This window comes from Marmota flaviventris, chromosome 19 (genome assembly GCF_047511675.1).
Source record: "Marmota flaviventris isolate mMarFla1 chromosome 19, mMarFla1.hap1, whole genome shotgun sequence".
NCBI classification, from domain to species: Eukaryota; Metazoa; Chordata; class Mammalia; order Rodentia; family Sciuridae; genus Marmota; species Marmota flaviventris.
The window spans coordinates 22567056-22581658 of record NC_092516.1 but is presented as its reverse complement, the minus strand read 5'-3'; the positions used below and the strand labels follow the sequence as shown (position 1 = coordinate 22581658).

The 14603-nt window shown below is 44.5% G+C and overlaps 1 protein-coding gene across 1 annotated transcript in view; it reads right to left on the bottom strand.

Moving 5' to 3' along the window:
* Nipsnap2 (nipsnap homolog 2) overlaps positions 1 to 14603 on the bottom strand; it is a 29966-nt gene that overhangs the window by 9831 nt on the left and 5532 nt on the right. The window contains exons 2-7 of the mRNA XM_027948702.2: positions 8006 to 8145; positions 7865 to 7910; positions 3984 to 4078; positions 3602 to 3672; positions 2749 to 2889; positions 1494 to 1525 (exon numbers count right to left, since the gene is read on the bottom strand). Coding sequence (XP_027804503.2) covers positions 1494 to 1525; positions 2749 to 2889; positions 3602 to 3672; positions 3984 to 4078; positions 7865 to 7910; positions 8006 to 8145 — 525 coding nt within the window. The remainder of the gene's footprint in view (positions 1 to 1493; positions 1526 to 2748; positions 2890 to 3601; positions 3673 to 3983; positions 4079 to 7864; positions 7911 to 8005; positions 8146 to 14603) is intronic.

The following is a 14603-nucleotide window of genomic DNA, read 5'->3' as shown; positions in this document are numbered from 1 at the left end:
TCCACGTCATAGCAGCGATGACCCCCACTTTCTCAAGGCTGCATGCTATTCTACTCTGTGCCCCTCAGGATGCATCTGCTTTAGACACTGAGCTGCCTCTACCTCTTGGCTGCTGTGGATGGGGCTGCAATGGATGCAGGCCTGTGAACACCTCTGTGGGATCCTGCTTGGATCTTCTTGGATGTTTACCCAAAAGTGGAACTCCTAGATGCTACTATGTGTCCATTTTTAACTTGGGGAACCTCCATGTTGCTTCCCACAGAAGCTGCGAGACTTCACTCTCATGGATACTATCTCTCTGCATCCTGCCCACACGTGCTACTTTCTGCTCTATTGACAGTGGCCATCCTAATGGGTGTTGCGTGATACCCCTTTTAGTTTTGGTTTGTATTTTTCTTGTGTTACTGATGTTGAGCATCTTTTTATATGCTATTAGTCATTTCTATATCTTTTTGTGCTTGGTAGGTATAAGACAATGGATTCAATCCCCAGCTCTGGTAAAAAACCAAACTAAGCCAAATCTCTGTATCTTTCTTGGAGAATCACCTGCTCAAGCCCCTTACTCAATTTTTAATTGGGTTATCTGTATTCTTTTTTTTGGTATTGGCGATTAAACCCAGAGGTCATCTGCCATTGAGCCACATCCTTAGTCCTTTTTACGTTTTATTTTGAGACATGGTCTTGCTAAATTCTGAGACTGGCCTCTAACTTTTGATCCTCCTGCCTCAGTCTCCCAAGTCACTAAGATTACAAGCGTGGCTACCAACCCTGACTGAACTTTTTGTACATGGAATAACCTCACCAATATTTTTGTTTTAAAAATTAAGAATCTTGGGGATGGGGTTGTAGCTCTGTGGTAGAGCGCTTGCATAGCATGCGTGAGGCACTGGGTTCAATTCTCAGCACCACATACAAATAAATAAAATAAAGGTCCATCAACAACTAAAAAATATTTTTAAGAAAATTAAGAATCTTGCTGGGCATGGTGGCTCATGCCTGTAATTCCAGAGACTTGGGAAGCTGAGACAGGAGGATCACAAGTTTGAGGCCATGTGGGTAATTTCAAATAGTCTGGACTGGAGGAGTCAGGTCTAAACAAGATTGGCCATAGGTAGATGATTTTTGAGGCTTAGTATAGGTGTGGAAAGGGGGATCCATGGTATTATTCTCTCTAGTTTTGTATATGTTTTGGAAATTTCATAATAAAAACATAAAACAAAACAAGAGTCTAAGCTGGGTGCAAGGTACATGCCTGTGATCCCTACTGCCTGGGTGGCAGAGGCAGGAGCACTGCTTGGGTCAAAGTTTGAGAGCAGCCTGGCAACACAGCAAGATCCTGTGCTTCCCTCCCCTCCCCCCGCCATTTTTAAAAGTCTAGAGTCAAGTTATGGCATTAGTCTCAGATGTATTTCTTAGTATTAACACTATGGGTTAAAAAAACCTATTAATAAGACTAATATGACTTACAAACTCAATATTGATAATATACTCACCAGTAATTGCCCCATTCGATCATGGTTCCTGGCTGAAAAGAGATTTAGATTTTGGTTTGTTAGTTTTTCTGTGAAAAAAAAAAATAGAAATAGGAGTGCAAACATGCTTGTTCACCATGTGCCTGCCCCACAGCAAGAGCAGCACTCAATAGCTTCATGCAGGCAGACATCACATACACATCAGAGCAAGGCATCCATGTCCATCATCAGGGACACAGTCAGCCCGTTCTGCAGATGCACCGAAGGTCACCAATCACCTCCTCTAAGTCAGAGGTGATCATTAGACGCTGAGGGCTGCTGAGATGTTCTGTTTTATCACAGGCACAACCAACCATCTTCTCCACGGAACACACAATCATTATTTGTCAACAGAAAGTCAATTCTGCTGCCTGAGGCTCACGTTCTAGTGGTTGGGGAACAACTACAAAGTACCACAAAAGGTGATTCCCAGGTGGGGTGTGGCTCAGTGGTGAACACCTGCCAGCATCATGAGGCCCTGGCGAGTCCCCAGCACCACTCCCCTCCACATACACAATTCCTTTTACTTTTACATGCTGAATAATTTGCTCAATAGCCACAATGGTTAATTTTTTTTTTTTTTTTTTTGGGCAGGGAGTACTGGGGATTGAACTCAGGGGCACTTACCCACTAAGCCACACCAACACCCCCAGCCCTATTTTGTGTTTTATTTAGAGACAGGGTCTTACTGAGTTGCTTAGTGCCTTGCTTATGCTGAGGTTGGCTTTGAACTCACCATCCTCCTGCCTCAGTCTCCCTAGTCACTGGGATTACAGGCATGTGCCACTGCGCCTGGCTAATTAATGTTCATTAGTTGCTCTAAATCAACTATAGTAGATGCCATATATTATACCTAGTTCTGAACTTGAGATCTTTCTACTCAAAAGATAAAAGTGTCAATTTAGAAAAAAATCAAATAATAAATGTGTAGAAGATCACAGAGAAAATTGCTTAGCGAGGCGTGAGGGAGAGGAAGTGGAGAAGGACTGACAGGAGAACCAGCACGTCTGGCAGAACCTGCCCCTAAGCTCGCTCTTCCTTCACTGAACAAGGTCTGACCACATGTGGACTCACCTGGAGCTGGTAGGGCCTGAGCTCATGGGTCTGGACCTTGGGACTCACCCAGCGCTGGTAGGACCCAAGCTCATGGATGTCGGGTCCAGGCCGTGGGACTCACCCAGAGCTGGTAGGGCCTGAGCTCATGCATGTCAGGTCCGAACCAGACCATGGTACTCACCCGGAGCTGGTAGGACCTGAGCTCATAGATGTTAGGCCCTGGCCTTGGGATGGGCTCGTTCCAGAAGCTGAACTCCAGCAGCAGCTGGTTCTTTCTGGAGAGCAGCATGTTACTCCTCGCCTTCCGGAAGCTCACGAATTCCTTTGGGGAGGAAACGTGCTCATGAAGTGTTGCAGCCCCATGTATAGACACTCTCTAGGACCTACTCTCGTAACTGTTCATTCCCATAGAACGTGGGTGCAGGTTGGGTGATGGGCAGATTGCAGTTGGCCAGAGACAACTCCATCATCTACTGCATGGTTAGGGAATGGCTGCTGGCTCCCTTCCCTACAGCTCCAGGGTGGATGAGGAGCTATGCTGGCTCCCTGATTACTTAGGCCATCAAGGAGACAAGTTTCGCTTTCTGTGTCTGTAGACTTCCTAAGCAGTGTGTGATGGTCTATGATGGGGACAACTTGGTGACTACAAACAGCAGATGGCTCAGAGGCATTTACAATTGTCTGGGGACCTATGATATGTGGCTGTCAACCTCTGCCGACACGCACCTGCTAGTGAAGGTCAGGCAGGGCAGCAGGGCAGCAGGGGAAGACACATGTGGTCGCAGCACTGGAGCAGACACTATAGGTGGCAAGGTTGACTGTGCCCGCCATGCTGATTTTTACAACTGAACTGTGTGTCAACAGCACTACATGATCACTGTGTCTAAATACAACTCAAGAGTCCAAAGGACAAAATTTCTACTAAAAAGCTGAGCAGTTTACTAACAGAGACTGATGACAGAAGAACCATTTGGTTTTGTACTGACATCTAATGGATCACTAGGCTGAGTAAGAACCCATTTCTAAGCAGTTACCTGATTTTCTCTGAGTTTGTTCATGACCTCCGTGAGGGCTGGGTAGCCGCCTTCATACCTCCAGAGATGGACTGAAACGCATGGAAAAGAGAGCACACCTGAGAGCAGGCACCTGAACACACCTAGAGAGTAGCATTAGCCATCGCGACTCTAGCTGCCACTGGCCTCAATGACATGACAAAGCTTCCAGGTATTCAAACATTAAAAACAACATGATAATTAATCTTTACAGTGAAATTACAGAAGAAACTATTTTAACAGTGGAACCAGACTAAGTCTTAGAAAGTTTTGAGTATATATAAAACAAGCATTAAATCAGAAAATTGCCTAAGAGACCCAGAAAGGCTAAGGGTGGAGAGTGAGCCAGTCTCTGGCTTCATACCAGCTTGATCCTGCTCCCCGTACCACGTGTTCCAGGTGCCCACCAGCGCGCAGGGGTAGTGTGCATCTTCGTGAATCTTTGGTAACACCTCTTGGCTTAAAGAGAAGAAATAGCAACAGTGATTCAACAGCCGTGGAACATCCCAGTGGGCCACACAAAGTAACACAAAGAAGGTCGCCTACTCCATGTTGGGCCACAGAGCTCAGAACAGGCTGTGATGAGAGGATGTATGAAGCCACCTCTCAGCTGAATTTTGCTTACTCTGACACCCTATTCCTCGATGTTAGGTTTCCACCCCAACTATCTAGAGGTGTGAGCAAGTCAAGTGCAGTAATCACTGTGGTAGGGAAGAGCCAAGGTCCCAGGGTTCCAGGAGCTATTTAGGTGAAGGAGGGGGAAAAAGAGAAGAACTACTTACTATTTAGGAATCTTTTTACAAAAGATAAGTTCTGTTCCAAAGATAAGAAGAATGAGAGGAGAGACATGGGAATAGCAGAAAGGAACCAGGAAGCAAAAGGAAAGGGAAGTTAGTAATGTTTGAGGTGGAGGCAGATGAAAAAAGCAGCGCCTGCAGGCAGCCATAGCAGGACGGGGAACAGTGGCCCTGAAGAGGACGCAGGAGTGCAGGGCCAGGGCCTGGAAGCAGCCCAGACCCCGCAGTCCCAAAGGCACCACCAGCGTGAGGAATTAAAATCAAAGATAGCGTGAGTAGGCCGAGGTGATGCGGGGCCTCCAGAGGCGCCCTGATGTCTCATGCGGGAGCACGGCAAGCGGTTCCCTGCCGTGATGGGGCAAGGACGCAGCAGAGCCCGCGCAATGGCCAGGGCTCACGCTCAGAGAGCTTCCCACGGGTTCTAGAACAGGATGAAGCCAAAGGAAAGGGAGAGCTCAAACCTGCACAAGCGAACAGGAAAATGATGGTGGAAAATGATGGATGCAGAAGGCTGTCCCGGTGGGAAATGGAACCTGTTCATGTCTTTTGTTAATCTCATGAAGCTAGTGACCAGCTGCAGACCCTGGGCACCATGACAAGGCACCTATGGATGAACGGCTGTGTTGCTGTGGTTGTCTACAGTAGCACACCTTGTGTTGTTATTATTACTTTTTTCTGGTTCAATCCCCAGCACCACAAGCATGCAGGACAAGCACTCTACCACTGAGCTGCACCCCGCTTTTTATTTTGAGAGAAAGTATCACTAAGCTGCTCAGGCTGACCTTGGACCTGAGCTCCTCCTGCCTCAGCCTCCTGAATGGCTGGGATCACAGGTGTGCACCACCACAGGCACCATGTATTCTTTTAAGGATGGTATTTATTTTTTAAATTAAGATCTCATATTAAATGTATCTGATGCAATAACCATGAATGTTCAGAAATAATGGGTCTGATGAAAATCAGGGGTGGGAAGAGACAGATTAAGTTAGGAAAATGAAAAGGGGTCTCCTTTTTGTCATATGGCACAAGCCAGAAGTAGAACCATGAAGGAAAAAGTCAACACAGACAATGCAGGTGTGGTTGAGGAAGGCACAGGCCCTGGGGGTGCCGGGTTTTTGACTGGACAGAGGCCCATGTGCAGCAGAGTCAATCCTCTATTCTGGGGGCTCCATCTGCTCTTACAAGCCCTGGCCTTACCTGAATAGAGGGTGTAAAGCAGGCAGTACTTGTACCCAGAACAGGGTGGGCTGAGCAAAATCTCACTATAGGGCCCCTAAAAACCAACAGAAGTTAAGTCTTTATGTTCTGGAAACAGGGAGAGGCTCAATGTTTCAGAGAAAAGAAAAAAGAACTTGATGAGGAGAAGAGAGAAATCAAGCAAATCAGTCTGACACATTTTGGGCAAGGAACTGAAGGATGGGTGGAGCCAGGTATAGCTTTAGGCCCAGAGGGGCAGCTATCTGGAGGAGGGGAGGCTACCTGGAGGAGGGGAGACTACCTACAGGAGGGGAGGCTACCTGCAGGAGGGGAGGCTGGAGGAGGAGGGGAAGCTACCTGCAGGAGGGGAGGCTGGAGGAGGGGAGGCTACCTGTAGGAGGGGAGGCTGGAGGAGGAGGGGAGGCTAACTGCAGGTGGGGAGGCTACCTGTATGAGGGGAGGCTGCAGGAGGGGAGGAGTGGAAACTAGCGGAGGGCTCAACCCAGGTCAGGTGGGGAAGCAGAGCCTCAGGGGCTGGCTGACCACACAGAGGTGCAGAGAGCCTGTCAGACATGGCCATGCAGAGATGCTGGAACAGCTGGGTGCCTCCCAGCTGAGCCTGAGGACTGAGAGGAGGCCTTCAAATACAAATAGGAACAGGGGCCAGAGGGCCAGAGATGGAGGTGAAGATGAAGCCATCAGAGACAGGAAGAGAGTCAGGAACCCAGAACAAGAGACCATTTCACTTCAGGAGAAAAGACTCGTAAATACACACCTACTTCATTAGAGGTCTTTTCAAACAAAGGGAAATGAGCTGAGGTGTGTAGTAAATTCTAAATACCTCCAGAAATAAACCAACAAAACAGGGGGTTTTGCTCCTGAAAATTTTGCTGGTTCTATAGATAAAATCAGTTACTTTCTCTTGAAAATAACAGATATTAAAGGTCATAAAAACACTTTTTCATTACATTTGCTCAGAACCGAGCATTAAAGGGGCTGGAGTTGTGGCTCAGTGGTAGCCCTGCTTACCTAGCATACATGAGGCATTGGGTTCAAGTCTCAGTACCACATACAAATAAATAAAATTAAGGTCCATCAAAACTAAAAAATATTTTAAAAAGAACTGAGCATTAAAGCATTATCTGTTGTTAAGAAGTGCTAAGCTAAAATAGTGAACAACTTAAATGCTCTTCAATAGATGAATGAATAAAGAAACTGTGGTATATATACACAGTGAAATATTACTCTGCATTAAAAGAGAATAAAATCATGGCATTTGCAGGTAAATGGATGGAGTTGGAGAATATTATGCTAAGTGAGTGAAGTAAGCCAATCCCCCAAAAAACAAATGCTGAATGTTTTCTCTGATATGAGGATACTGATCCATAATGCAGGTGAGGGGGAGAATAGGAGGAATGGAGGAACTTTAGATAGGGTAAAGGGGAGGGAAGGGTAGGGATGGGGCAGGGGAAGGGAAAGACAGTGGAATTACCATCATTACCCCAAGTACTTGTATGAAGACATGAGTGGTGTGACTGTACAACCAGAGACATGAAAAATTGTGCTCTATATGTATACTATGAATTGAAATGCATTCTGCTGTCATGTATAACAAACTAGAATAAATAAATAATTTTTTTTTTTTTAAAAAAGAAGTGCTGAGCTAATTCCCTTCATCTTAAGGTGTACAAATGGCCTCAGAGGGTGTGGCTCCACATCCTGGGATACTCAGCAGGGGACCTGGGTTCTGGAGAGGGAAAAGCTGCAGGAAATGGCTGCTGCAATTTCCTCAAGAGGAAGACTAAAGACAGCAGGGTCGCAGGGACGAGCTCTAATTCTAGCACCCAGAGTTGCAGATGGGCTGACTGCATCTGGGCATCAGGAGGGTCTGCTGAAACTTGAGTGTGGGATAAGCAGATGGACCCTGCAAGGCTTCCTCCAACCTTGGTTCCACTGCATTCTGAAGTCTAAGTGATGAGGGTGACCTCTTCTAACAGCATTAAGTGAAGTAAGCCACAGTCAGATAGTCAAGATTCATATGTTTTCTCTCATACATGGAAGCTGTATGAGAGGGTTTAGCTGTGTGTGTTTAAAATAAAATGCCACTGGCCATCCCACAAAACCTGGTGTAAGACCCTCTCCACATTCAGCTGTATGGGGATGAGCCCATTTCTCGGATACCACGTGGTAGCTGAACAGCAAACATCCACATCACTACTTTCCCCCAAGGAAAAGAGTTTGAGATACACACCAAATCTTGTTGTACGCTTCTAGGCATTCTGGCTTAACGTTGTGAACTGAAACAAAAGAAAATCAGTGATAAACTTACGAACAAACAAACATACACATACAAACAAAAGTCAGCTGCGGAGACAGCGAAACTGCCACTCACACTGTAGTTTGTACAGGCTGCTGGTTTCCTTTTTAGCCAGGAGGTTAGAGTGAGCATCTTTTCTGGGATCAACTTTCCGTACAAACAAGGATTTCAACCAACTGTCTTCTCGAGGTCTGTTGTTAGAAGAGGTCAATTTCCTGTGGAACAAAAAACACACCCATCTGAGTCTAATTGGAAATATGAAGACCTCAGTGTCTTCAGGTAGCTTCGCCTAGGATGGCTTCCAGGCACAGGCACTGAACGCAGGTGCCACAGAACATGTGCTCTCCAGCTTGCTAGCGCACACTGAGCGAGGAGAGACATGCAGAGGTAACTCCCCGTACTCCAAACAGTTCCCATGTTTACTTAGCACTCTGTGCTTCACATTTCCCTCTCCTCCAAAGCAATTCTCTTTTTCTTATTTACTTGTTTTTTTGGTACCAGGGATTGAATTTTGGGGCACTTTACCACTGAGCCACATCACTAGCTCTTTTTATTGATTTTGAGACAGGCTCTTGCTAAGTTGCTAAGGGTTTCACTATGTTGCTCAGGCTGACCTCAAATTTGACATCCTCTTGCCTCAGCCTCCTGAGTTGCCAGGATTACAGGCATTTACCACCATGCCCAGATCTTTTTAATTGATGCATTATAATTATACCTAACAGATACATTGTGATATATTTGCACATGCACACAAAATAATCTTGGTCAATCACATTCCCCAGTACCTCCTCTCCCCGGCTCCGGTCCACTTCCTTCATCCTACTTGTCTCTTTTCTAATTTCACCAGATAAATCCCCCTCTTTGTTTTTTCCTTTTGTCTTTAGCTTCCATGTATGAGAGAAAACATATGAATCTTGACTATCTGACTGTGGCTTACTTCACTTAATGTAATACTCTCAAGGTCCATCCATCTTCCTAAATGGCATAATTTCATTCTTCTTTATGGCTGAGTAAAACTCCACTGAGTATGTACGCCACAATTTCTTTATCCATTCACCTGCTGACGGACACCTATGCTGGTTCCATAACTTGGCTATTGTGAGCTGCGCTGTCAAAGCCATTTTGACATAGAACACACATAAAGAAACCTAGAGCAGTCAGTCTGTAGACATGAGTGGAGGGTGGTGCTGGGCGGGGAGGGCGAGGTCACTGCTGGAGGGACACAGAGTTTCACTGTGGGAAGAGGAAGCGTTCAGAGGATGGATGTGGTGATGTGTCCACAAAGGGAATGCTCTTACGGTCACTGGGCTGTGTGCTTAGGAATGGCGAGAGTGACAAACACTCTGTTTTGGTAGGTTTTGTCTCACCACCATTTATAAAGGCATCTGGCCAGGAAATGGCAGACATGGCTGTGAGACACTGAACCTGATCCACAACACTGAACTGCACCTGTAGAAAAGCTAGGCGGGGGGCCTACAGTGGCAGAGTGCCTACCTAGCATGCAGTAGACCCTGGGGTTGATCCCCAGCACCCCGAGAAGTAAATAAGTACCCAAGTAAATCTGGCTAAACTACGAACTATACTTTCATCTTGAATTTTCTAGTGCATGTCTAACTCCACAGGCCCACCAGTGAGAACACAGATCTGTCTAACCTCAAGTGCAGGGTGAATTATTTACATCGAAACCGAAACTCCATGTAACCTTTGGCCCAATAATTATACCTGAAGCTGCATTCTATAGGTAGCTGGAAGTGCATGAAGTTGGACACACAGAGCGTTCATTACACCTGTGATCTCAGTAGCTCAGGAGGCTGAGGCAGGAGGACTGCAAGTTCAAAGCCAGCCTCAGAACTTAGCAAGGCCCTAAGCAACTTAGTGAGACCCTGTCTCAAAGTAAAAAAATAAAAAGGCTGGGTATATGACTCAGTGGTTAAGCAACCCTGGGTTCAATTCCTAATATCAAAAAAAAAAAAAGAAAGAAAGAAAAAGAAAAGCAAGAAATCAGAACCTAGTGGAGACTCATCCTCTTCCAAACTTCACATAACCAGCATCAAAGGACAAACTGTGCCCCTCCACTGACTTCATTTTTGTTCAGATTTACAGTTCTATGAGTTTTGGCAAATGCAGTCACCTATGCCATACAGTTCAGACAAGGAACATTTCCTCACTCCTCTCATGACTGACCCCTTCCCCTCTAGCAACTAAATGCTGCCCAGAGCCCTGCCTCTCTAGAGGCCTCTCACTCCCAACAGGCTTCTGAATCTGCCCTTCTTCCTGCACTCTCTCCCCTCTTCTTCTGAGGGCATGCTGGGGATCCTGCTAGGTAAGGGCTCTCCTTTAAGCAATGAGCCCGGCCTTCCGCATGGTCCCCTTGGGACTGAGACCATCTCCTCTGGCTAGAGTCTTTATGGCATACTCTAGAATTCTGATTTTTGATGGACTCTTCTGCCCCTTCCTACATCATACTAGGTGCAGAAATGTTCTGGGGTGCCAAGTGGCCACCATAAATAGTCCTTAGTGCTTCAAAGCGAGGTGGGATGCTGACGGCCAGTACAACCCTGTTCTGTGGGATCTCTGTAGGTACTAGATGATTTCCAAGACTCTTACTAATCTGCTTAGCAAACTTACCAATAGGCAGAGTAAGAGGAAGAGTTAACTCCAGATATTAAGGAAAGTACTAAGAGTTCAAATAGGGACAAGAAAAGCTCTTGGAGGAGTACATTCTCCACTGTTTCAGGAGATGAACATCTGAGTTTGATTCCTATTCTTACCCAGCACTGGTATTTTGGAAATAACAGTACTCTAAACTTCACAGGCTATTGGCAGCCTTTTTCTTTTTGGCTTAAAATTCAACTAGCTGTTGTATGTTTTTTATAAATAATGATCAAGAACAAAAAAAGCATTTTTCTTCACTTCCCCCAAAGCAGCCAACTCATACTAAACAAGTGAAATGACAAGCTAATGCCAGTGCAGGCGACCTTTCTGACAAGATGTTGGCAAAAGTTGTCCTATTGCACCTGTGGAGGAAATCTGAGGCCTTCCTTCTGCCTTTACTGGAGGTCCCAGGCTCAGACTTAGGAAGTGTTGATGCGGATGGCTGGAGAAGAGAGGCTCGGCTCCGTGTTCACGACTGGTCTTAGTGTGTGTGTGCCTAGAGAATGTGCTAAAGTACTTGGGGACAGCACCTGACATGTGCAAAGCCTCTTAAAAGTTAAGTTTCTAACACTATTTTTCAATAGAACTTTTCTAAAATTAAAACTATTAGTTCTTGAGTAAAAACCAACATCATCCAGTATTTGTTTCTTTCTTTTTTTTTTTTTTTTTGGTGCTGAGGATTGAACCCAGGAACTCATGCATGCCAGGCAAGCACTCTACCACTGAGCCACATTCCTGGCCCTGTTTCTGCTTTCAGTTCATTCTTTGATTATAAAAAATAAACTCATCCAGAAAAAGGCAATTTTCCAAATGAATCACAGTAAAATTTATTTCAATAAAAATAAAAACAGGGGCTTGGGTTGTGGCTCAGTGGTAGAGCACTTGCCTACCATGTGTAAGGGACTGGGTTCTATCCTCAGCACCACATAAAATAAATAAAGGTACTATGTCCAACTACAACTAAAAAAATAAAAATAAATAATAAATAAAAATATTTTGTTAATTTGTTTCACGTGTTTCCAATATACCACATTTTGGGATATTTATTTAGTAATACCATGAAGCACAATGGCAAGCATATAGAATTGGTGACAAAGTAGAAAGTGTCAAGGTCTGTTTATGGAATTCTGTGTTTCTTGTGTTTTATTTGAGATTTAAATTCATTTAAACAAAGGTTGTATTAAAAATCTTTTCGTGGGGAGGACAAGTGGTCCATACCTGTAACCCCAGAGACTCAGAAGGCCGAGGCTAGAGGATCACAAGTTCAAAGCCAGCCTTAGCAACTTGGCAAGGCCCTAAGCAACTTAATGAGACCCTGTCTCAAAATAGAAAATAAAAAGGGTTGGGGATGTGGCTCAGTGGTAAGCACCCCTGGGTTCTGGTACAGCACCAGTACCCCCCAAATTGGTTACGGCTGTGGCTGTGGCTCAGTGGTAGAGCACTGGGTTCCACACTGGTCTCAAGAGAATTTTTACTCTTACTCCTTTGAGCCTGAAATGGGTGTGGTCTTGCCAATTCCTGGGATGTCCTCAAGTCATCTTTGCTATTGTCTCTGGTAAAGCTTTTAGTGTTTCTTCAGTGGCCATAAGGTCTTTAGCAACACAACTTCCTTAACCCCAGTTTTACTGTTTTCTGGTCAAACCTCAAGATGTTCAAATCTTTCTGCCTTGCTTTCTGCTCCCAATTATCACAATAAACTTCGTTAAAAGCTGATAGCAGGGACTGAGGATGTGGCTCAAGTGATAGTGTGCTCGCCTGGCATGCGCAGGGTGATGGGTTCGATCCTCAGCACCATATAAAAATAAAATAAAGATGTTGTGTCCACCAAAAACTAAAAAATAAATATTAAAAAATTCTCTCTCTCTAAAAATAAATAAATAAATAAATAAAAGCTGATAGCAATACTCATGCCACAGCCTGAATGCTATGCTGCATAGAAATTTCTTCTGCCAGATTATGAAGTCCATCCCTTTTAAATTCAGCCTCATAGAAAGCCTCAGGACACGGGCAAAATGCAGACAACTTCTTAGTCAGAATGTAACACAAATGGCCTCTAGTCCCATTTCCAATAGATCCTTCCCCTCTAAAACCTCTTGAGCCCTGTCTTTACTATACACAGTCCTCTAGGCATTCTGGCCTTCTGAACTCCCACCACAATAGCTCGTTATGGTCCACTTACAATATTCTAAAGCTTTTCCAGCTTCCACTGCTAAATTTTCCAAAATTCCGCTCACAAATTACAAAAGCTCCAAAAGCTTCTGAACCCATATGATCAGGTTGCAATGGCAAAACCAGACCTGGTTGTGAAATGAAATTATAAAAACTTTATGGTAGGGCTGGGGGGTGTAACTTAGTGGGTAGTGCTTGCCTAGCACATATGAGGCTTGTCTAGCACTGGGTTCAATCCTCAGCATCATATAAAAATAAATAAGTAAAATACAGTTATTGTGTCCATCTACAACTAAATAAAAAAAAATAAAGTTATGGTAAGAAACCAATGCATGGTGAAAGAGTCAGTTCCCCTCCCCTTTCTCAAGAAAGCCTAATTAACCCTGGGTTCCTACTTTTTGGGTTGTAAATAACTGCCCCTGGAGTCTGACTACTCCCTCTTGAAATGTAACAGCTGACTGTGAAAAGAGGTTTCTTTTCACTTGTTTCTGTGAACTGCTTTATGTCAGAGACCCTGCACAAGGCCTTCAGCCTCATACATTAGGATTCTTTTTTTTTTTTTTAAGAGGAAAAAAAAAAAAACCCAATGATAGGATGGATCTAAGATGACACCAAATTACCAATATATGTTGTAAGAAACCGTGGATCAGCACTCAGAATTTGGAGTTTTGTTTCCCTCTGGGCCCACCATATAGACTAAAGTTTGGAGCTCTCCTCTTTCTGAGTGCTGCTTGCTTCTGCTCAATTGGTCTGTTTCCTGCTACAGGGTTAGTCACAGCAACAACCCCATTCTCAGTACCAAATTCTGTTTTAGTCAGTTTTTTTGCTGCTGTGACCAAAAGACCTGACAAGAAAAGTTTTTTAAAAAAATATTTTTTAGGTTTTTAGGTGGACACAATATATTTTATATTCATGTGGTGCTGAGGATCGAACCTAGTACCTCATGCATGCTAGGCGAGCGCTCTATCACTAAGCCACAACCCTATCCCTGTGACAAGAACAGTTTTGAGGAGGAAAAGTTTATTTGGAGGCTGACAGTTTCAGAGATCTCAGTCCATAGGCAGCTGACTCCATTCCTTGGGGCCTGAGGTGAGGCAGAACATCATGGTAGAAGGATGTGGCAGAGGAAAGCAGCTGGGGACAGGTCATCAGGAAGCAGAGAGAAAGATTCCCTTCACCATAGACAAAGGCATACCCTCAATGACCCACCCCCTCCAGCCACTACCTGCTCACAGTTACCACCCAGTTAATCCCCATCAGGGAATTAATGCATTGACTAGGTTAAGGCTCTCCTAAACCAGTCAGCCTACCTCTAGACCTTCTTGTGTTGTCTAACGCATAACTTTTGTGGGACATCGCATATCTAAACCACTACAGGGATTAAACCCAAGGGTGCTGTGCACTGAGCTACAGCCCCTTTTAAAAAGTGTTTTAGAGAGAGACTACCTCTGTTACCTTGGCCTCAAACTTGCAACCCTCCTGCTTTAGCCTCCCAAGTAGTTAAGCCACAGTGATAATTGTTTTTAATGTATTCTAGGAATGCATAGATAAGCATTTATTATCTGTGTACATACTGACATCTAATTTTTATGGCCTTTAATACTTTATAAGTGAGCATAATAAATAATTATTGGGAGCTGGGGTTGTGGCTCAGTGGTAGAGTGTTTGCCTAGCACGCGTGAGGCACTGGGTTTGATCCTCAGCACCACATATAAATAAATAAATGTCCATTAACAACTAATTAAAAATGTTTAAAAAAAAAGATTTATTGGCAGGCTAAATAGGGCTGGAAAAAAGTTCAGTGAAATTTTCATCCTCTTTAGAACTCAACAAGATTAAAAGTTAACAA